Source organism: Diceros bicornis, chromosome 6 (assembly GCF_020826845.1).
Source record: "Diceros bicornis minor isolate mBicDic1 chromosome 6, mDicBic1.mat.cur, whole genome shotgun sequence".
NCBI lineage: Eukaryota > Metazoa > Chordata > Mammalia > Perissodactyla > Rhinocerotidae > Diceros > Diceros bicornis.
The window spans coordinates 26270231-26294540 of record NC_080745.1 but is presented as its reverse complement, the minus strand read 5'-3'; the positions used below and the strand labels follow the sequence as shown (position 1 = coordinate 26294540).

At 42.2% G+C, this 24310-nt stretch overlaps 1 protein-coding gene across 2 annotated transcripts; it reads left to right on the top strand.

Annotated features, from left to right (window-relative positions):
• The first annotated feature begins 304 nt into the window (after positions 1-304).
• Positions 305-14574, top strand: CCSAP (centriole, cilia and spindle associated protein). 2 transcript variants are annotated; one of them, XM_058543063.1, is made up of 3 exons: positions 305-717; positions 10384-10652; positions 11970-14574. In XM_058543063.1, exons 1-3 carry the CDS (start codon positions 348-350, stop codon positions 12144-12146), a joined length of 816 nt encoding a protein of 271 aa, XP_058399046.1. In that variant the 5' UTR covers positions 305-347; the 3' UTR covers positions 12147-14574. The 2 variants fall into 2 exon arrangements, with proteins under 2 accessions (XP_058399046.1, XP_058399047.1); XM_058543064.1 differs by lacking the exon at positions 11970-14574 and adding an exon at positions 8903-8995 and having other exon boundaries at positions 10384-10443.
• The last annotated feature ends 9736 nt before the right edge of the window (positions 14575-24310 follow it).

Genomic DNA, 24310 nt, shown 5'->3' with positions numbered 1-24310 from the left:
CCTCGGAGGGGACCCCACGCTCGCAGCGTAGGCCGCTCCGCCCTCCCCACGGAGCCCCCGGCCGGACCCCGCCCCGGCTCTCAGGACCCGACCGCAAGGAGAGACGCCTCCGGGCGGGTCTGCCCGGGACCCCGCCCCTTCCCCGGGGCCGGCCGCCCGCGCCCTCCGCCCCCTCGACCCCGCCCCCGCCCGCCCCGTCCGGGCGGGGCTCCGGGTTTAAACGTCGCGGCGGGCCGGGCCGGCGGAGGGGAGGGGAGCGAGGGGCGGGGCGGGCCTCTGTGTCGTGTCCCGGTTCCGTAGGCGGCGGCGGCGCGCAGCGGCGGGCGCTCGGGCCGGCGGGCGGCACCATGTCCCCGGGGAGCGGGGTGAAGAGCGAGTACATGAAGCGCTACCGGGAGCCGCGCTGGGACGAGTACGGGCCGTGCTACCGCGAGCTGCTGCACTACCGCCTGGGCCGCCGGCTGCTCGAGCAGGCGCACGCGCCCTGGCTCTGGGACGACTGGGGCCCGGCCGGCGCCTCGGACGACTCGGCCTCGTCGGCGTCGTCGGGCGCCGGGGGCCCCGCGCCCCAGTGCAGCCCGGTCTCGTCGCCGCTGCCCGCCGAGCCCGCGGCGCGGGAGGGGCCGGAGCAGGGGGCGCGCGGGGCCCCGGAGGAGCAGGGCGCGGAGGACGCCGACGCCGTGGACGCGGAGGCCGCGGAGGACACGGCTCTGCCAGGTACCGGGCCCGGGAGGGGGGCTGCTCGGAGGACTGGATTTGCTCCTGGCATCTGACTGCCCAGCTCTTTTTCTCACAGCGCTCAGGACAGGATCTTCCTTTTTTTTTTTTTGTAGACCGAGAATCTGCCTCCCTCGACAAAATAAGGAAGGTGTCAGCCCCGCCTCCGCCCGTCCCCTTTATTTCCATAATTAGGTGGCTCTGGCTTAAGCCAGCTGTGAACTCAATTGAAGTGCCGCTGGTGAAGTCCTGGTCTTCACTGGAGGGCCCTGGTGGCCTTAGTGAGCCCCTGAACGCCCATCTATTTCTAAGCGCCCATTTTTAATGAGAGGAGCCCAGCTTTCATCAGATTCTCAAAGGTGACACCAAGAGGTTAACCACTGAGCTAAGCTTTCTGTCTTGTGAATGGGGCTCTTGTTTTCTGTATTAATTCCCTGACCTCGCTGTTCTGTCTCTAAAGAATATTTTGCATTTGTTTACGCAGACTGTTGTGTAACTCCTGGCTGGTGGGAGAATATTCCTTGTAAATGCTAGGTCCTCTCCGCTTCTGCCCACTCACTCATCGAAAAGCGCCCATCCTCAGGCTGTCGCTGTGTGCAGGAGGAGCAGAAAATGCTGGAAAATGGCTCTTGGGTGCTGTGCATCTGCTGTTTCTGCCATGGCCCTACACCTTCTTTCTTGCCCAGAGGGTTGCAGAGTTGGGGACTCTCAGCATGGGCGGCGGAGTGGATGGTGGCTGGTGCTGAAGGCCAAGCTGAATGCCTCAGATGGAGTAACCCATGGTCCCTTTTGTTACTTTCTGACGTTGGCCAGACACCACCACGAAGTCACTCGATTTTAAAGAGAACCTAGTGAGAAAAACAACTAAAATTTACTGAGAGCTTATTATACATCCAGCCACTGATCTTAGAATATGTATTTTCTTTCTTTCTTTTTCTTTGTGAGGAAGATCAGCCCTGAGCTAACATCCATTCCAATCCTCCTCTTTTTGCTGAGGAAGATTGGCTCTGGGCTAATATCCATGCCCATCTTCCTCTACTTTATATGGGATGCTGCCACAGCATGGCCTGACAAGCTGTGCGTCGGTGTGCGCCCGGGATCCGAACCCCGGGCCGCCAGCAGTGGAGCTCCTGTACTTAACCGCTATGCTACGGGACTGGCCCCCTAGAATATGTATTTGCTCATTCAACTTTCAAAACAATTCTGAGAGGTAGGATCATAATTTTTATCTTACTTTTATAGATAAAGAAATGGAAGCTCAGGATAAATGATCAGTGGCTTTATTTTTGTTTGTTTATGGCATTGTAAGTGGTGATCAACCAAACTCGCCTTGGACTTGCATCCTGGCTTCTCTGTGAGAGACTGAGGAGGAGAGGAAGTTTAGTCTATGAGCCAGGCTGTTTCACCCTTCTTATACTGTCTTCAGCTATTCTCAGTGCATTATCTGTGGCAGAGCTGCCACTCCATGTTACTTGTGAATTCCCACAGATTCCTGCATATCTAGAAGCTAGATTCCTAGCTTCAGTGATGGTTGCTAGAAATGTGAATAACGGAAGGTAGGGAACGTGCCTTCCAGTTTGTTCCTGTGTGCACTGATCTACCAGCTAAATTATAAGATTCGCTTTATCAGACTGAATGGGCTTTTCTCTCCCCGACTCTTGCCCTTCACTCTTTGTGAAAGAGTTGTCGATTATTTCTGTGTGCATATAAACGCAGTTTTTAGACGGCATTCTAGTATGGATGGGGCCTGTGTTTGCCTGAGTTCATGATTATTTTGGTTTCCTTAGAGACGCTGAGTCCTCCCAGTGGCTAAGGTAGTTATTTCTTCTCAGCTAATGTTTTTGCATCAGGGAGAAGAAAGGACCTTTCTGCTTGCAGGACTCCCAATCGCAGGATCTTTTGCTTTGCTCCTGCCTGTCACAGCCCCTGTTGATTCCTGTTTCTGGCTGGCTTGAAAATCTTTGTTTTTAAATGGACAGTTTTACTGAAGCCACATATACACATAGAAGCATATAGTTCTATACTGCTTATTACAGAGATACAGCAGCTTCCCCACCACACACATGCCAACTGCCTATTCCTTAGGTGACCACTTCCAACTCCTCTGGTTTTTTCTTTGGTGTTTATTTCTATATTTCCAAGTAACATGGCTTTTATTGACCCTTCTTGATTTTTTTCAGTTTTTAGCATTACTTTATTGGCTTTAATTTTTTTTACTGCTCTCCTATACGAATGGCCCATCCCCACACCCTCTCAATACAGTCATCATAGATTTGTTAGATTCACAATTAGTATCTACAGTATTGTGCCTGTGGAAAATGTTGCTCACAGCTGCCCTATATTGTCTGCCATGACTCCCTTTTCCTTCTTTCACAATACAACCAACACATCAGGTTCAGTATCACTCTTGACATCTTAAGACATCCCTCCAAAGGCCTCTGACCTACTTCCACTTGGCCTGGTTGCCACTCTTGCAGCCTGCTGCCTGGTTGCACTGGTTGCATCTTGGGAGGGTGCTTCACCACCCCAGGGACTCCTTGAGTTCTCTGTTTGTTACCGAACCAAGTGGGCTCGCCTCCTGGTGAGTTAAATAAGACTCTACACCCGTGGAAGTTGTCTCACAAAATAAAATGCATTTGCAGCAAATAGGAGACCATGAGGAATCATTTCCAAAGTCATGGCATCCCAAACAAAGGGAAGCAGGAACTTTTATTTCAGTTGGGGAATGAATATTCAAAAGGGAGAGGCAGGTATTTGCTTGCACAGCCTCAGTGGGAGAACATGCTTCCACGTAATGAGGCCTAAGCTTCTCCTGGAGAGATCTTTGCATTAAACATAAGGCAGAGGTCGTGGGCGTAGCTCTTCTCCTGAGGCTTGGTCATTTTCAGGGTGGTTGGTGGTTACATCTCCCTGGAGTTTCTCGCTTGGTCAGTTTCAGGATGGTTGGTTGTTACCTCTCCTTAACATACAAAGGAAAAGAAACAACTTGGAAAAAACAGTTAATTGCTTCCAAACCCACCTTTGAGTTTCTCTAGGCACCTAGTCAGTGACATTTTGGGTCAGAGCCTCTGTTGTGTGGCTCTCATGTCATCTCCTTTCTTGGTTTACCCCCTCTTGCTGGAGCTTATCTTCTGGTAGCTTTCTGAGAAAAGAGTGTGTGAGAGGTTAATTTTCTGAGACCTTGCATGTGAAAAGATAGCTTTATTCTGCCCTTACAATTCAGTGAGTTTGTGGCTGGGCATGGAATTCTAGGTTGGAAGTAATTAATTGTCTCTAAAACATCTGCAGGTATTGCTGTATTGTGTTGTAACTTCTGATGTTGCTGTTAACAGTTCCTTGTCATTCTGATTCGTGATCCTTTGTACATAACATATCCCGTCTTGTCATTCCCCCCAATCCCCCAACCCCCTGCCCCCCTTAGGAAGCTTTTTAGGGTCTTCTCTTTGTCCTTTGTGTTCTGAAGTTTTTCCTCCATCTAGGTCGATTTTCCTCCAGTGTGTTTGGTGGGTCCTTGCAGTCAAACTCATGTTTTGTAATTTTGGGAAGTTTTCTTGAATTGTTTTCTCATTCCTTTTTTTTTTTTTTTTTTTCTGTTCCTTTCTTTCTAAACTCCTTAATTGTTGGAGGAAGATGGGCATGGATGTTAGCCCAGGGCCAGTCTTCCTCAGCAAAAAGAGGAGGATTGGCAGATGTTAGCTCAGGGCCGATCTTCCTCTCACACACACACACACACACACACACACACACACACACAAATCCTTAGTTGGATGTTAGACATCATGAATTTATCCTCTAATTTTCTATCCCCCCCACCCCCAATTTCCATGTTTTTTCCTTCTGTTTTTCTGGGTGATAGTCTCAATCTCATTTTCCAACTCTTCTGTTGCATCTTTCATTTGTGGGATCCTATTTATTTTTTAATTTTAGAGCTCTTGAATTGTTTTCTGAGCCAGCCTTCCTTCCTCTCTCCCTTTCTTCCTTCTTCCCTTCATTTCCTCCTTCCTTTCCTCTTTTTATTCCTTTTTAAAAAATAGTATTCTATTCCTGATTCAGGCATATAGTATCTTCTCTTATCTTGCTGAGGATCTTACTACAAATTTTTTGCTCATTTTCTTCTCCTTGTGTGTTTCTTTAGCATAGTCTCTTTCCCCTCGCCTCCCTACTTTTGGTTCTTTTTGCTTGTAATCCTGTATTTCATCTTAGCAACTTTTCTCAAATGTCTAATGATCCTCGGCTTATCATTCTTATTTAACGGATGGGTACTAAAAAGCTGTTTGGACCTTCCCTGTGTGTGGTGGGGGTGGGAGTGCGTGTTAACTGTGGGATTCCTTCCCTCCACAGCCAACATGCTTGGAGGAGTGGTCTACACTGTCTCCAGTTCCTTTCTTCATAGTCACATTTCTTTCTAAATTAAATTTTTTTTTTTTTAAGCAAAAGTATACATATGCATAATTTAAAAAAAGGTGCTTAACATGAAAAAAGTAATCCTGATCATGTCCTATCCATGCCCCTTGCTCTGTAGGGTGCTCCTTCCAACTCTTTAGCTTGCCTTTCAGCATTGGGCCCCTCTTCTCTGTTAGATTTATCTGTTGGCTTTGTTACTTTAAACATTATATATTGACTTCCTTTATGGGAGATGAAGATTTAGCTCAAGATCTTAGCTCTGCCACCCCCACCCCCAGACATACCGCAGCACCCATTTTGTCCCAGTGTTAACTATATGACTCTTTTGTTTAAGTACTTTTCTCTGTTTGAGTAATCCTGGCTATGTAAATATTTGCAGGTGAGCCATGTAGTAAATTCTGATTACATTTTCTTTATTATTTATGTTTTTACCCAAGTTAATCATTGCTTCATTTTTTTTTTTTGTTTACTTGTTTTTTTAATACTCCCATCACTTATTCAGCCTGAAATAGTCTGGTAGTACTGTAAAACTTGTCACATGCTAGACACATTAGGTGTTCTGTTCATTTTGTTTTTTTCCTTAGAGACACTTTTTTGGAAACTTTGATTATCCTGTTCCAATTTAGACCTTATGCTGTCCAGATCTGACACAGCTGTCAAACTGGGGCTTCTCTTCACTGTTTGCTGAGTATTCCTTTCACTCGCTTCCTTTACCTGATCCTGTCTTATAAATCTCAAGTCTTCCTTGCATGGCTTATCCCTTCCTTTTGGTGGAGCACATCCTCTGTAAATCCTGAGAAATGTTGCTTGGGAAGTAAAAATTTTGTGACCTTGCATGCCTGAAAATGCCATTTTTATATCCAAAGGCTGGATTGATATTTTGGCAAAGTAGACAATTCTAGATTAGAAATTTCAGTGTTTGAAGACATTATTATTATACTGAATCTGAGATTTTGTCTTCCTGTTGAGAAATACCATGCCATTCTGACACCTGTCTTGTGTATGTGACCTCTTTTTTTTTTGGAAGTTTTTAGGAGACTCTCTTTATCTGAGGTGTTTTAAAATTCTGTGTGCGTCTTTTTTTCATTCATTGGGCTAGCAACTTGGTGGGCCTTTTCTTTTCAATCTGGAAACTTTTCTTGCAGGTTCAGTGATATTTTCTAGTACCGTTTAAAAATAATTTCCTCTGCTCTATTCATTTCTTCTTTCTACAATTATTTTTAATCAGATGGATGAAACTTCTAACATTTTTATATAAAAATTTCTTGATGTTGGAATTTTTGGTTCTATTTTGTGGCAGAACTCTTCAATTTTATCTTCCAAAGTTTCTATTGAAATTTGTACTTCTACCATCCTAGTTTTAAATTTTGAAGAGATTACTTTTTTTTGTCCCAAGTGTTCTTTAAAAAAAATTTTTTTTTTGACTAGCATGCTGTTCTTCTTGGGTTTCTTTTAACTCCTCCCAGAAAGCCATAAACATCCTTTGAGAGCTCTCTTATATCTCTGGCCTAGTCTTTTTCTGTATATTTTGGTCTCTTTCTTATTAGAGGATGCACTCGTATGTCTGTTCTGAGCCTGTCTGCTCATATTTAAGTGAGGCTTGAAATGCTTTTTGAGAGTAGCGGGTGCGTGTTGACTGTAATCGGATGAGGACCCAGCTGTTTCTCTGTGGGACCCCAAGGGTTAATGTGTGCCTGTTTCTCCTGTGTTAGCTTCCCCAGACAGCGCTCCTCCAGGCTCCTGCCTGGGAGGGTACAAACCTGGCTGTCAGCATTCTGGGAACAGAGTTGGGGAAAGGGAGGAGGGATCTCATTCCTTACCACATAAACCTATTTTCAGGAAGGTGTCCCACCTTACTTCTACTGTGCCTGGTGCCCCAAGTCCTTACCCACTCTGGTTCTCCCTCTCCCCTGTGCCTTCTGGAGTGAGAGAGGGGCGATCACCTGGCACATGGACTAGAGGAAAGACCATGTAAGAAGTACGTATTGCTGCATAACAGAATTACACTGAAAACTAGTGGCTTAAACCTCTGGTACTCATTTATTATTGCACATGGTTTCTGTGGGTTGGAATTTGGCCCAGGTGCAGGGTCTGCCTTGTCTCTGCTCTGTGCTGTCTGTGGCTCCCGTTGGAAGGCTCCAGGGCTGGGGGCTATCTGCTAGGACACTCACATGTGACATCCTCCTGTGCCTGACTCTCCTTATAACATGCTGGTTGGTGTCCCTGAGAGGGAGCTGGGCAGATGCTGTATTACCCTTTACAACTTCTCCCTGGGAGCCACATAGCACTTCTTTCATCCCATTCTGTGCCTACAAAAGTCTGCCCAGGCTCCAGGGGAAGAAGCATGGACCCCAATTCTCAGGAGAGCACGTGGGCTGGGCACTGACTGATGCTGGACCTTTGGAAAAGGCAGTCCACTGCACTAGCCTTCTGGGGAATCTGGTGCCTCCATTTCCAGTTCTCTCTGGGGTTCAGCTTGTGTCCTGTGGGCCTTTCTCCTGCAGGGGGTGAGGACTCACCCTACTCAGTTCTGTGAGGTCGCTTCTACCTCTTCATCTCCTTTCAGCTTCCGAAGTTTTATTGACACCTTTGTCTGATGTTGTTGCCTCCCTTGCTCTTTGTCCTGTGGGTTACACTTTTTTCCTTCACTTTATGGGGTTTTGGGAGGAAGGGACTACTTGCACATGTCGTCAGTGCACATTTAACCTCAATTCCTACATTTTTTCTACTTTTGCTTATTTTTATTTTTCACGTCTTTTTCTCGTTCTTGATCAGTCTTGCCAGAGGTTTGTAAATTCTATTAGTGTTTTTCCAAACTAACTCTTGGCTATGTGGGTTTTCTTTATGATATGTTTTCATTACTTCATAATCTCCTTATTCTAATTTTCTTTGAGCTTATTTTCCTAAACAATTTTATTTATTTATTTATTTACTTTTTCCCCCAAAGTTCCAGTAGATAGTTGTACGTCATAGTTGCACATCCTTCTAGTTGCTGTATGTGGGATGCGGCCTCAGCATGGCCAGAGAAGCGGTGCGTCGGTGTGCGCCTGGGATCCAAACCCAGGACGCCAGCAGCGGAGCGCCTGCACTTAACCGCTAAGCCACGGGGCCGGCCCTGAGCTTATTTTTCTAACTTTTTTTTTTTGTGAGAAAGATCAGCCCTGAGCTAACATCCATGCCAATCCTCCTCTTTTTGCTGAGGAAGACTGGCCCTGAGCTAACATCTGTGCCCATCTTCCTCCACTTTATATGGGATGCCGCCACAGCATGGCCTGACAAGTGGTGCGTTGGTGCGCGCCTGGGATCTGAACCCCGGGCCGCCAGCAGCAGAGCGCGCGCACTTAACCGCTACACCACCGGGCCGGCCCCATATTTTTCTAACTTTTTAAGATGGATGCTTATCATTGATTTTTTTCCCCGCCTTTTTTGATATATGTACCTGTCATTTTAAATGATTTATATTCCCTCTTTTCTCCATGCTCTCCATGCCTTTGAACAAGCCACTCCCTCCTCCTGGACTTCTCTTTTCCTATTCTCTTCCTGGCTAGCTCCAGCTTGTCCTTTAAACTACATCATTATTACCTTCTCTGGGCAGGCTTCCCTGGAAGATCTGGGTTAGACACACATGGAATGGGAGAAGAGGAGAAGGAAGGGAAATGAATCAACGAAGATGGTTTGGGTGGTTTTCCTCCCTTTCTCAGTATTGTAACTATACAAGCCTTGGCCCCCCTCTGTTTCCCTTTGTCTTAGTCCTCATGGGCTCCTTTCTCCCTCTTCCTAGATCCAGGGAAGAGAAGAGGACAGGGTGTGGACACATCACTCAGAGAAATGTTTGAGCAATGAATGGATTTCGGTTCTCATGATAAAATGGAAGGTTGGCATCCGACCTCATCCCAAACAGCTCAAGTGCTGGCTTTAAAGATGTGGCGCTCAGTGGTGTGGAGCATTAAACCCCAGGGTTGGATGTGGATTGTCTGCTCCTTGCAATGTTTAGTAGTAAATGAAACAATTTGGTAGAGTCAAGGTCATGGTTGAAGACAGAAGTGACAAATAGTCTATCAGGGCTTCTTGCACACATGTGCCACTGTGTCTGGACTGCCTGTGCAGGGGCTTGCTCAACGCTAAAGGGGACCTGGACACAGGCAGAAAAGAATCACAGCTGAAAGTAGTCAGGGACCAGAGTAGGTCCTAAAGAGGTGAGGAGGTTTTGGAAGAGCAATCTAGAAAATCATCACCTAGAGCCAAATTGTGAGGCTTCTGAAGTGAGGGTGTCCTTCAGACCTAACAAGTGGGGTGAGTGAAATGGGGCTCGAGATGCATAAGGAGCTCTTAGTCAAACGTAAGTTTAGGCTGAAATGAAATAGAGGCTCACAGAGGGTTTAAGCAAAGTAATATGACTTTTACAAAAGATAAAGGGTTTATAAAAAATAATGAATGGCAAAATCATAAAAGGTGCTTAGGAGAAACAGTTATTTCTGAGAGTGTATCCTTAATGTCTGGTGTTCATTTCAGGTCGGCAGCCCCATTCCCCACCAGTTTCCCCAGCTCTGTTGACAGGATTTAGGCTGTGTAGACCGTGGGCCCTGGTTCAGGTAGTGATTTCTGTTGTGAGTGTTGGGGAAGCCCTCCTAACACAGGAGCCCCCATCGCCAGCTCTTCATACAGGGATGCACAGCTCTGCATCCAGGTGAGTAACTATGGAAACTACTCCCTATTGTGACTGAGGGCCTGCAAGTTAAGGTTGCCAGCTTGCTCTTTCCAGGAGCATGTCAGAGCTGTAGGGAGCATTTTCCGTAATCAGGAGCATCAAAAAGAAATGGAATCCTGGAACTTGAGTGAGTAACTTAAACACTAACGTTTTGCAGCTGCTGCTGATTGCCACAAATCCAGATCTTTCCCTGAAGCAAGGCATTAAGATGAGTGGACTTATCTTGGGGGTTGTGGAGAAAGCCATTAGGCTGTGGTGCCTTCTTACTTTTAATATTTAATTGAGATGCTTAATCTCAGAATATGAGTTATAGTTGTTGCTTTTGAATAGTCTTGGTTTAATCTTGGTGTATTTGTCGATTTAAAAATGGGATAGACTTGGAAAATTATTATACTAACTAGTTTCTGTATTTTTGCTTTAAGTGAAACTTGTGAATTGAACTGTAAGTGAAAATGTTACTGACATTATGAATTTTTTTACCCAAATATTTAAAGTAATTATATGTAAACCTGATTTTAAAGCATTTTCATCTTGTTTTATCTCTTTTTTAAAAGTACTGCCAGTGAAAGATGTAAAAGAAAAACCTGAACAACAGATCGGAACAAAAGAGACTGACAAATTACCCAACAATATCAAACCTCGACAGCAACCCAGTGCCTTATTTGCTAGAGGAAATAGGAAAGCCGTCAAAAGTCCTCAAAGATCATCAAGTAAAATAAAAGAAAATAAGCATCCATTTGCTCTTTATGGGTGGGGAGAAAAACAGACAGATACAGGAAGCCAAAAAACACACAATGTCTGTGCTTCTGCCCCAGTGCATGAGGTGGGTTCATGTGCAGTCTGCTTCTCTGCTGTCCCTTGGAGGGTGGGTTTGGGCTACATTCCTGTCACTGGGTATCATATCCTGTGTCACTGGGATGCTTTGGGGTTGTGGTAGAGCTTAGGGGATGGTAGAGTGGGCCAAGGAAAGCCCAGAGCTGGGCATCTGATTAGCAAACAGGAGGATTCTGGATGTTGGCTGCCTGGAGATCAAGGGGTCTTGCTGGGAGTTAGCTAGTACGTGGAAGCGTTTACCAACAGTGAGCCAGGTGAGCAAGTGGATGGAGTCAGGGTTCTCGAGTTCCTGGGGGGCCAGGAGGTGCAGAGGACGGGCACAACCAGGGCTGGCAGCTGCCCATCTAGATTTGCTGTGAGCCTCTTGAGAGGTTTCCAGTTCCTTCGGCTTTGATAACTGGTGGTTCCTTGACTCCTTTGTTATTGGTTGGTCTGTTAGATTGCTTCTCCTGTAGTCCTTGATATCTACCATAGACTCCCTTTTGCTCTCCAGATTAAATTCGAATGGTTATGTTTTCCCCTGCTCAACCATATCCAATGCCTTTTACCCCTAGGAGCTTCAGTTCTCCCCTGACTTAGCCCTGGCTGGTCCCTGTACGAAGTCCTGAGAACATGTCAGACAGGAGGGTCCTCGTGTAGAGCCAGTAAACATTTGTGTCTGTTAGCGCTACTACTGTTACTACAGCCTAAAGCAAAGAGTGAATGAAAAGAAGCAGAATGAGAAAGTGCAAACTGTTTGAATTCTGATTAAATACCATAAACAAATTTTTACTGAACGACTTCTAAACCCTAGCAGATGGTGTTATTTGGAGTGATATCTGAGACAACAAAGCTGTGGTTTAACAAAAGACCTCTCGCAATTCCATGGGATTAAATTTAACAGGGTTTATCTGTAGTATGAAATGTCTTGGGTAGTAAAATCCCTTGAGATTTTTTTCCCAGTATTTTGCTGTAAAACATTCAGAGTCCTTTAATGGAATACTTATCCATGCTTTAATGCTAAGCAGATCCAATAATTTTCCGGAGCCAATTTCTAGAGGCACATGCAAATTAGTTGCTTACCATTAATAGCTAAAATTTAGTCCGCAGACATTTTCTGTTGCTTAGTTTCTTTATCACTGACAATGGTAAACCACAGAATCCAGGGGAAACGGCTTTTCTGGAGAAGCTTTTATACACAGAAGAACTGAACATGATGAGGGTGGGCTTGCCTCTGCCCCGGGGGGCAGTAGCCACATTGCAAATATTCTTGAAAATTAGAACAGATGCCACTTAAATTATACTTTTATTTTTGAACTCTCTTTAGATTCATGAATCAGCATTACGAGCCAAGAACAGAAGACAAGTGGAAAAAAGGAAACTGGTAGCTCAGAGGCAACGTGCTCACTCTGTTGATGTGGAGAAAAACAGAAAGATAAAGCCTTCCTCCTCAGAGAATCCATGGATGACAGAATATATGAGATGCTATTCGGCAAGAGCCTAAAGGAAGAAACAGTTGCTTGGACAGCCTCTTTTAAAAAGCATAAATGAAAGAAAGAAAAAACAAAAAACAAAAACTATCAAAAGAAACCAGACACAGGTTTCAGAAACCAACTGATTATGCAAGGTTTTTCCTAGGGAGTTTCTAAAAGACTGTTCTATTTTGATGAATCCTGGTCACCTACCTCAGCAGTAGGGTGACAGTTGAAGCCATAGACATTTGGTTATTTATGAAGATAATTCCCTAAATCTTTGATATTCTTATAAGGGTTTTGTTTTAAAGCATCTTAATCTTTTAAGATACTGACACCAAATGCCTTTAAATGGCTATAGATGCTTAACATTCAGTCTTCTTTTCATAAGTTTAGGCAGAGCCTATTTTCATCCTTTTCCGAATAACTTTTCAGATTCCATAGTGAGGAAGATCATTCCAACTTGCAGCGTAAGACTCATTTTCTGTATGTGTGGTTTTCTTTGTGAAAGAATATCGTCAAAAGTGAGTTTCAACATTAATATTGATTCTGTGTATAATGAAACTAGAACTTTGGTAGTTCCTGAAAGATTAAACTTATGGTTTTTGGTTCAGCACCACGTCATGTAGCCTGTGATATTTAAGAATTGTCTGGGCTGGGTGAAGGTCATCTTTTTAAATGACCATCTAGGCACTTATTTAATAGTGTAATAGTTCAAATGCATTCCAATAAATGAAGTGCCAGTGCATTGTGTTTAGAGTAGTACTGAAGTTTCTTTTGAGTCAAAGACTGACAGTTTTTTTATTGTGAGTTTTTTTAAGAACACGTAATGGGGTATCAGTCACTTGCTGCAGTCTGGCCTTTTGGCGTGCACACCCACTGTGGACTTTTGCCTCTTCTATAATAGTTGGCAATGACATTTAGAACTTAAAATCTGAAATTCTGTTTAATAAAATTGAGATTGTCTTGCTCACTGGGGATGGGGGACAAATATTAAGATACCCATTAGAGATGTGGCCTGCCCCTAATTTCTCTACTTTTTCCTTTACAGAACTCACTAATAACAAAGCCTTGATGATGTACATTATTCAGACTTTTGGTTGAAATACATTACACCTAGATTCCTAGCCAGTTGATCTTATAATGTGAGAGAATGGTGGTGGGGGTATAGGCACAAATGTAAGTATGTAAATGAAGTGTTCATTCTATTTAGGGCATTTGCTTTTGGGTTAGAAAAATGGTTTTAAGGAACACTGGTTTCCATCCAGCAGAGACAGGAATCTCCAGGAGGGATGAGTGCTAAGTTCTCTGTAAGAGAGAAGAAGGTACTTTGCCTGTGCCAACCTAGCCCTGGAGATATGTGAGGGAAAACTTGGTCTTGACGTGAAGTTGAGCATTTCCTTGATATTTTTACTCTGGGTCTTTGAAGTATTATGAATTTTGAGAACACAAATATGTTTTATGCCACATAAAATCTTCACACAGTGTCATCTTACAACTGTATTAAGCTTTGAGAACTCATACTGAAGAACCATGAGCTTTTTTTTTTTTTGTTAAAAAGACTTTTTAAATATTTTGCATCAGAGAGCTCTCCTAACCATTGAGATTTATATTTAATAAGAGGAAGTTCTACGTGTTGTCCAAAACAACCTTGCTAGTAATTCTGCTGAATTTTGCTGTTATTATTATTAAAGTCCTTAAACATTGCAGGTACCTAAAGATCAAATTACTGTGGCGTTGCGATGGTGTAGCTGATTGTGAAAACCCTTCCTTTAGAACCACTTCTTGCATGTTCGGTTTTACCCATCTAGCTCAAGTGATTGTGTTGCATCTGACAATCTTAGGGAAGATAGCCTTGGCGGGTAGCTCAGGCCCCACACTGATGGACTGCCTTAGAAACCCAACTTCCTTTAGGCTTTGAACAAGCCAGACTCCCTCTAGAAAACAGACTTGTCTTTAATGTGCTTACTACTGAAAATTCCAGATGGAGGTAAAACCTAGAAGGCGATATTGGCCTTTTTGCCCTTTTTAAGTAGAGGACAAATGAACAAGATTTTTAAAGTACTTTTAATGTGCATGAACAATGAGTGAATCAATATGAATTAATTGTGAGTCCCCTTCTTATGTCCAAGTCATTAGTTGGTTAAGGTTTCTTTTCCTTCTTTGTCTTTAGGGATGAAAATTACCTTTTGAGCCTATGAAATTTTTTAACTTGTAACAATTGGATGGTTTTACTTTTTCCTTCTCATTCTAGAAACTAATGTGGTTCTAATCATGTTCCTAATTCTTGGGACAACTTGCAAGACAGCAAGATAGTTTAAAATTACCTTTCATGTTGAAAAGTTTGAAACTGTTTGAGAATCCAGTGATATGTAAAATATAGAATAAAATAATTGCTATATAAGACTGTCTTTTTAAATTTTTGGTTTTAAGTTCTTAATTAAAACAATTTGCCATAAACATGTTTTATGTGTTACTTTTATTAAAAGCAGTAATAGAATATTGAATAACATCTAGCCATCTGCTGGACCGAGGTGAATGAGAAATAAATAGGAATCTGTTCTTTTTTTGAAACCTAAGGACTGCTCTTATTTAGGAGGCATCAAAATACTTGGTTCCTCTGGTTATATGTATGCTCGCCCACCGCCATAAAATTTCTAAGCACATAAATACATTTCTTAAGTTTACTAAAGGTATAATAGGGTATAGGTTATCTTAATTGCTCATAATGTGGTAGACACATATTTATGGGACTTCATATGTAATAGCTTTATTATTGTTTCATCAAATATCAATTGCTAGTAACTTGAAAGGAGTGTGTACTAGGTCCCTCAAACTGAGCTGACTAAACTGCATGAAAGAAAGGTGGCTGTTGAGTTATTGGAAGTCAACTTCTAAAACAGAATTCTGCACAATTGGCAGGTTTAAAAATAGTCCTTAGTGTATTCCCCTCCTCTAAATTGACAATGCTGTACTGGGCATAAACTTTATAAATGGAATGTTATAGTAGTTGATAGTTAAAATGTTCAGAAGTGTTACTGGCAAAAAGGGAGAGAGGCAGAGCATATGTTAGAAGTAAAAACAACTTTTTTTGTTGACTGCTTCGGTAAAAAATCTTTAGTGGATAGTTTTACATTTCACTGGACTAGATAAAAGTGGTGCTGATATTTATATAGCCTGATTCTGTAGTTGGTTTGGTATCAAACTGCTAATGCCTGACTCATCAAGTCCTTACTGTATAGTCTTGTGATCAGTTAAATAATATTTAAAAAGTGATCCTAAAAATGTGATCTGGTCATTTCAAAATGTTTGCATCTGAAATAGATTTCCATACAATAGGACGAGTAGGGAGTTATGCTGTGTAAATGTATGCTTAATACCAAATTCTATGCAAGGAGCTATGTCTAGATTTTTGGCCCAGATTTGGTCTGTTCGAGCCTGCTGGTATGATATGGGAAAAAGTTGCTCCTTTAATAATTATTTCCATTTTGAAAGTCAGGACACCTGAGTGAAGACATTAGAAGCCTCTTTTTTGATTTCTTTTATAATTACCAAAACTGTATTTAAGAACACTCTCCCCATATTATTATAAGTTTATTTTGAGTTTTGCATTCACTTTAACATATAGAAGGAATAGAGGCTGGGTACTTACAAAGCTCAGGCAATGGGAATTTTGGGTTGTATTTTAAGAGCTATGTATTGCTTTTAGCTTATATTTAATATTGAAGTTACTTGGAAAAATGTGAATAAAGTTAATTAATATTACAGGCTGAAACTTTTGTTTGGTGGGAAACAATTCTGATTCGTACATCAGTGGTTGAAGAAAATGTATGATCACATTGACTCCTAAATGGATTTTTCATGAGATGTTTAACAAGATACATTAGATACATTCAGGAAAGGATACTTTCTGTATATACACTTTGAGTTGAACTATAAATTTTTCCCAGTCTTTTCTCTCACACCTTCCTATTGTTTTGAAAATTACAAAAGTAATAGTTCACAGTTAAAATAATTCAAAAAAAAGTAGAGAGTAAAAAGTGCAAGTTTCTTTTAATACCACCCCCTCACCAAAATTCTACACCCCTTCTTAGAGGACACCAGTGTTAAGTTTAGTGTGTAAACTTCTAGACTTTTTCTTCTAAGCACTTATCTGTGGAGGTACATAAACACTTTTTTTCCCCCCAAAGTATGGAGTAATACTATACACATTCTATAACTTTTTTCAATTAATATCTTAGGGAAGGTTTGAGTTCCAGGTAAGATGGAGTTAACATGCACCCTCCTTTTGTTTTCATTAAATACAACTATAAAACCTGGATAGAATGTATGGCACAACTATTGGAGGACTCTAAGAAGTAAATAGCAACACACAGATTGGGGAGGAACACCAGAATTCTAAGTACAACTGAAGTGGTGAGTTTACCATCTTTTTATTCCTCTGGTATCTCCCAGCCTGAACACAACACGGCCCCAAACGCCAAAGTGAGCACAGTGGTGCAGAGATCCTAGAGAAGCCTGGCTTGAGGAACAGGAAAGGAATGGCTAAAGCCCAGAGTGAGGGAGGGAAATGCCCTTTGTTTCCTCTCCTGTCTCTTCACTTTTCATGCTGGAGCCCCCAGGTAGTCCCTTGGCTGCCAGCAGGAACCTGCAGGAGCCAGGAGTCTGAGGGAGGGGAACTTCACCTCCATTTGGTAAGGCTGAGGCACCAAGAGGGTGAGGCTGAGTCTGTGTGCTTTTTTCCATCTCTGAAGGACATGCCTCAATTACAGGAGTGGGCAGTTTCGGGTTGGAGGGCCAAAAACGGAAGCCCCAAGGAACCAGAAAGTACTGGTGACATAGCAGAGAAGGATGAGCTCAGGGAAGTAGTTTCACAAAGATATTTATGAATTCTGGCTCACCCCTGACCTGCTCACCTCACTCACACTGTTCGCCTGTGGAGCTGATCCTAATTAGCCTACCAAACACATGTGAGACCTGAGCTGACAGACCCCTCCTCAGATCTCAGACTGACCACAGATGGTGTACACGTGGGACAGATCCCAACAGCACTGCAAAGGCTTTGAAAACTGACATTGGGACCAACACCCCCAGAACTTGTGGCCTGAACCTGACCAGATCGATTACTAAAACAAAAATATCAACATTCTCCATGGGATTTGCTTGCATCTTATTATGTAATATTCAAAATGCCTAGCATACAATCCCAAATCACTCAGCATATGAAGAATCATGAAAATATCTCTACTGGAAAAAGGCAATCAACAGATGCCATTATAGACTTTAAGGGAGCTAGTATTAAAAAGTTCAACTGAGCAAACACAAACACTCTTGAAATAAGTATTAAAATAGAAATTATCAGTAAAAAAAAAAAACAAATGAAAACATGAGAACTGAAAAATACCATAATTTAAAAACCCCTCACTGGATAGACTCAATAGCAGAATGGAGATGACAAAAGAAAGATATAGATCAATACAAATCATCCAATCTAAACAATAGAAAAAAGAAAAAAAGATTCAGGGCTACGTCATAGGAGTCACAGAAGGATAAGGGAAAGAATGTATTGCTTTAAAAACACCTGCAGAAATGATGGCTAAAAACCTCCCAAATAAAGCTGAGTGAACCCAAAACTGGATAAACCCAAAGAAATCCTAGCCCAGACACATCATAAAATGTTGACACTAAAAGACATCTTGAAAGCAGCCAGAGAAAAATGAAAGATTTCCTATAGAGGAACAATTCAAATGATAGTGAATTTTTTCGTCAGAAACTGTGGAGGCCAGAAGAAAGTGGCACATTTCTTAAAGTGCTGAAAGAAAATAATGTCAACTCAAAATTCTATATCCAGTGAAATATCCCTCAAGAATGAAGGTGAAGTAAGGATATTCTCAGATGAAGGAAAACTAAGAGAATTGATAGCCAGCAGACCTGCTTTACAGGAGTAGCTAAAGGAGGTTCTTCAGACAGAAGAGAAATAATACCAAAAGGAAACTTGGAATATTGGGAATGAAGAAAGAGCAAGTTATAGTATTCAGTCTTTTGTCCTTGGTTCCTGAAACAGCTCCAGAGCCATAAAGGTGAAAGGAGTGTCTTGTTATTTATAACAAGCCCCTTCAACCACATCTGAGTTTATTAATGAGGTAACTTTTGGAAAATCGCTAAAGATGGGGGCTGGTTGCCAGGGGAACGACCCCTGTGATTAGAGGCTTGAAATTTTCAGTCTCCCCCTACCCCTGTCCCTGACCTCTGGGGAGGGGAGAGGGGCTGGAGATTGAGTTCAGTCACCAGTGGCTAATGATTTCATCAATCATGCCTGTGTAATGAAGCCTCCATAAAAACTCAAAAGGACGGGGTTCGGAAAACTTCAGGTTGGTGAACACATGGAAATGTAGGAAGCGTGGTGTACTCAGAGAGCAAGGAAACTCCACGTCCCTTCCCACATACCTTGCCCTATGCATCTCTTCCATCTGGCTGTTCCTGAGTTATATCCTCTTATAATAAACCAGTAATCTAGTAAGTAATCTGTTTTTCTGATTTCTGTGAGCTGCTCTAGCAATTACTAGAACCCAAGGAGGGGGTCATGGGAACCTCTAATTTACAGCTGGACAGTCAGAAAGCACAGGTAACAACCTGGACTTGTGACTGGCATCTGAAGTGGGGAGGGGGAGCAGTCTTTTGGGACTGAGCCCTTGACTGATGGGATTTGATGCTATCTCTAGGTAGATCGTGTCAGAATTGAGTTGAATTGTAGGACACCTGGCTGGTATCACAGAATTGCTTGATGTGTGGAAAACCCACATATCGGGTGTTAGAAGTGAAGTAGTGTTGTAATAGAGTGTTGAGAGTAGAGGAGACACACAGGAGACTGAATTTTTCCTTAGAACCTAATAACAGAGCTTCAAAATATATGAGCTTCTGTGCCAACAGTGCTCTCACGAACACGGTGAATGTTCCTAAATCCTGGTGGATTTTTATAAGAAGTGTGGCAAGCATCATTCCTACAAAATGACAGAATGTAAGAAGAACAAGGATTCTCAGGCCAGCCCTGTGGCTTAGCAGTTAAGTGCGCGCGCTCCGCTACTGGTGGCCCAGGTTCGGCTCCGGGGCGCGCAACGACGCACCGCTTCTCCGGCCATGCTGAGGCCGCGTCCCACATACAGCAACTAGAAGGATGTGCAACTATGACATACAACTATCTACTGGGGCTTTGGAGAAAAAAAAAGGAGGATTGGCAATAGATGTTAGCTCAGAGCCCGTCTTCCTCAGCAAAAAAGAGGAGGATTAGCACGGATGTTAGCTCAGGGCTGATCTTCCTCACAAAAAAAATAAGTAAATAAAAAATAAAGAAAAAACCCAAAAAACAAGGATTCTCTGTATGCCCAGGAAAAGCAGCACTATGACAGGAAACAGTGGCTATGGTGGGCAGACTAAGTTGATCTTCCAGAAAGAGGCTAAAACTACAAAGAAGATTGTGCTCAGGCAAAATATATGAAGGAAAATCTGACTGAATTGAAGGGAGAACTAGACAAATTTATAATTACAGTTGGAGACTTCAAAACTCCTATCAGTAATAGAACTAGTAGACAGAAAATCAGCAAAGATATAGAAGAGCTAAACATCATTGATCAAATAACTCTAATTGATATTTATAGAACACTCCACCCAACAACAGCAGAACATGTATTTTTCAAGTGCACTTGGAACATTCATCAAAACAGACCAATTCCCAGTTTATAAAATAAACATTAACAAATGAAAAATAATTGAAATCATACAAAGTTTGTTTCTGACTATAATGGAATTAAACTAGAAATCAGTAAGAAAGATAAAGGAAAATCTCATATCAGGTGGAAATTAAACGACATGCTTATAAATAATCCACCAGTCAAAAAAGTCTCAAGAGAAATTAAGAAATATTTTAAATGGAAGAAAAAAGAAATTACAACATACTAAAATTTGTGGGCACAGCTGAAACAGTGCTTAGAAGGAAATTTATAGTTTTGAGTGCTTCTATTAGGAAAGAAGTTCTCAGATCAATAATCTAAGCTTCCATCTTAAGAAACTAGAAAGAGATGAGCAAAATAAACCCACATCTAGCAGAATGAAGGAAAAAATAAGGAGCAGAAATCAATGACATTGAAAACAAAAACAGAGAAAACAAATGAAGCCAAAAGCTGGTTCTTTGAAAAGATCAATAAAATTGATAAACCTCTGGAAAGGCTGACAGAAAAGGTCATACATACATAATATCAGGAATAAAATGTGGTTATTTTAATTTGCATTTCACTGAATATTAGTGAGGTTAATGTCTTTCTCATATTTATCAATTACCTATTTCTTTGATGAACGGCCTGTCTATGTGCTTTACCAATCTTTTAAAATTATTCTGGAAAAACTAGAGAAGCACATTGCCTTTCTTTTTAGTGGGTTTCTGTCTAACTTATTTATCTGATGCCAGTCTTCTGTTAAATATGCTGCAAACGAGTTGTCATAGCCTATTGCTAAGCGTTATGCTTTCTTTTGTCTTACCGGAAATAGTTTGCAGAATCAAACCTTGAACATTTTCTTTACAGATGGGGGATTTTGTGTCACCTTTGGAAAGATTTACCCTTCGATCATAAAAAAAATTCTACATGTTCTTCCAATGACTTAAAAAAAATCTTGCCTTTTACTTTTAGATCTTTATTCCAACAGAATTTTTTAGTGAATATGAAGTAGAGATCAAACCTTTTTCCCCCAATTAAATGGGCAGCGAATGGACTTAACACCATCCAGTAAAGAGCCCTTACTGATGTAAAATGTCACATATTTTTACATAAATTGCCATAGATACAAGGGAAGGTTTCTAGATTCTTCTATGGATCAATTTGTCTACACCTGAGCTCATAGCATTGTTTTAATTTAATTTTGCAGTATATTTTAGTATCTGGCATGGCAAGTCTCCCCACCCTTACCTTGTTCTTTGCTTTTCTTTTTTATATGAACTTCAGATTTTTTTTTCCCCCCTAAAGCCGCAGTAGATAGTTGTATGTCGTAGTTGCACATCCTTCTAGTTGCTGAATGTGGGACGCGGCCTCAGCATGGCCGGAGAAGCGGTGCGTCGGTGTGCACCCGGGATCCGAACCCGGGCCGCCAGCAGCGGAGCGTGTGCACTTAACCGCTAAGCCACGGGGCCGGCCCTTTATATGAACTTTAGAATGAGCTTGTCAAATTCTATTTTAAAATTCCAGTTGGGAGTTTTTTTAACTGCATTGAATTTACTAATTTTGGAGGACTCATATCTTAATAATATTGAGTTTTTCTGTCCCCAAATATAGCATGTCTCCATTTAAGTTGGTCTTATATTTATTTCAGTAATTTTCATCAAAAAAGTCTTGCACACTTCTGGCTGGATTTTTCCCCCTTCTATCAAATTTTCTATATGGTTATTGCCTATGTATAGGAAAGGGGCTAAACTGGAAGAAATGCTATTACTTTTTCTGATAAATAAGGGAAGGAGAATGTGGGTGAAGACTAAGAGATTAACAATGCTGTCATTAATTAAATAGCTTGGAATTACATCAGAAGAACCAGAGAACTGGTAATGACCCAACTGTTTATCAATAAGGAACTGGTTAAAGAAAATGTAGTATACCCACACAATAGAACATTATGTAGCCTTTAATAATAAGAAAGTTCTCAATGTACTAAGATATGCAGAGAGCTCCAAGATACAGTATAGATGGAAAAAAGACAGTGTATGTAATATGTTACCTTTTGTTTAAGAAGAGGAAGAGTAATAAAGGTATTTGTATCTACATCAAGAAACTCTGGAAGGATGCACAAAGTAATAAGTGGTTACCTGTAGTGGCAGGGGAAGGAATGGAGTGATGGAATGGAGTCAATGGAAGGAATGGAGTGATTCACTATTTATCTTTGACTTTTGAACCATAAGAATGTATTAGCTATTGGGGCTGGTCCCATGGCCTAGTGGTTGAATTCGGCACGCTCTGCTTTGGCGGCCTGGGTTCGGTTCCCGGGCGAGGACCTGCACCACTCTTTGGCGGCCGTGCTGTGGCGGCAACCCACATACAAAATAGAGGAGGATTGGCACAGATTTGAGCTCAGGGCGAATCTTCCTCAGGAAAAAAAAACAATGTATTAGCTATTAAAAAAAATCCTAGAGAAAACACAAACACAAAAACTAAATACTACCCACTCTTCAAAAATATGTCCTCCTGAAGATTCTAAGCTATGTGACTCTTAAGCAAGGCTGATAACAGAACCACCTGGGGGCCTCTATGGGCCCACATGCTGCGGGCGAAGTAGAGAGCAGCCTGGCTGCTCCAGCGCCTCCTGGTCCTGAACCGGGCCGGGAGGTTGTTTGAACATTACCATATTTAAAACACTGAGATTTTGGGATAGTAAGGTATAAATCCTGAATTTTCACTGAAAAGACTAACTAACCTTCTCCAGGAATAAAATTTTAGCATGAGTCTGTGATACCAACAATAAAAGCAGCTGAAGCTTATCAAGTGTTTTCAGAAGGACCAGGGCTGGCTTAAGTAGGTCAGGGCCACTGGCACTTCCACGTGTTCTGACTTGCAGGCACAGACTCTTCTCCTCTCCTCCGCGGCAGGCGCTGATGCTCCCGGGATTCCCAGCGTGTCTATTTCACAACAGCGGTGCTCCAGTAGCCTGTGCGACTGCTTGTGGAATAAAAGGATGCCTTCTTCAGGACTACCACAGTATTTACGGCAAAAGTAAATAAATTTAATAAAGATAAAATCTAATAAAGACAAAATGTAAACTTTAAAAAAAAAAAAAAGTCATGTGGATTTAAGTTTGGGCCTCCTGTTCTAATCAGTGGGAGTGTTCACTGGCATAAGTTCTCTGGAGGGCAATTTGGCTTTACCGATCTTAAAAAGGAACATTTCTTTGACTTGGCAATTCCACTCCTAAGCATTTCCTGATACACCCACGTGCGCAGATGTCCTGCCAAGGGAGTTCACAACAGCGTGGCACACTGGGTAGACTGGCGCAACCACACCGCCTGCCTCTGATAAGGAGCTAGACCTATGGGGGAGGAATGAGAAAAGGAAAGTGAGGCACAGCCTTGAAGCACAGTGGAAGCACGTCTGCTCCCAGGGTGCTGACTGTGCTCCTCTATGCACAGGGTTTCAAGAAGCTAACCGGTGCCTGTGGGAGGTGTGACAATGCCTGCTGCTTGGAATCTTGCTACACGTGTATGGTTTCACTTTAAACTTAAAACACTGGTTTCATTTACTATGAAAGACAGTCTGAACTAGTTGACTACTTGTGAAAATTGACATTGCCATTAATTTATCTTTGTTTTCATGACTTAGGTGCTGACTAATACCTGTAATGACTACATCAGTTTCTGTTTCACTATTTTATGACGTGAGGATTTCGGAATTGGGGAGTTCCTTTGTCTCTGTGCTGCCTTCTGGTCATTGAGAGGAACCCTGGGGAGTTGGCATCAAATCCTTGCTTCCTGCCACAAGCCGCCGTGGGTAGCTCACCTTGCTGGGGCCGCTAGGGCTGCCACCTCCTTCTCAGGCAGGACACCACAATGTGGCTTAGCCTCAGGGGTCTTGGCCCCATGTTCACTTGTGGATGATTCCTGACACTTACCCTACCTGTTTGCCTTCTGTACTTTCTACAGTGTCCATTGAACTAGACTTGACTTTATGCCCAGTGGAGTACTCTGCTGTGCAGTGTCACCCACTGATAGAACAGATATGACAACTGGGTAACAGAAGAACAGGCCAAAATTACTCCTGGAAATAGAGGAAAAGAGGATGGCCAAATCTGATAGTTACAGATTAAGTAAAAAAAATCCTGAGTAAGTAATGAAATTTTTCTTCTACTCTTATTCAAGAACTAAGTTAAATAAATAGAGATGAGAAGCAGTGCAGGCAAGGGCTAGCCTGAGTCAACAGTTTATTGGCATACAGCACAGGAATGTGGCCACAATAAATACATTAAATGTTGCGGGCGAGGGATAAACTCAAGTGTGTAAGGTGGAGAACAACCTCCCCAACAAGGGGAAGGCAACAGACCTCACATTAGCAAAGGCCTCACAGGCACATTCTTCCTTTACAGAGAAATACTGAACTCACGAGCAACTGCAATACCAGACAGCATTAACCGCCAAGGGCAAGGAGATTGTGACAAGCATTCTGAAGACCAG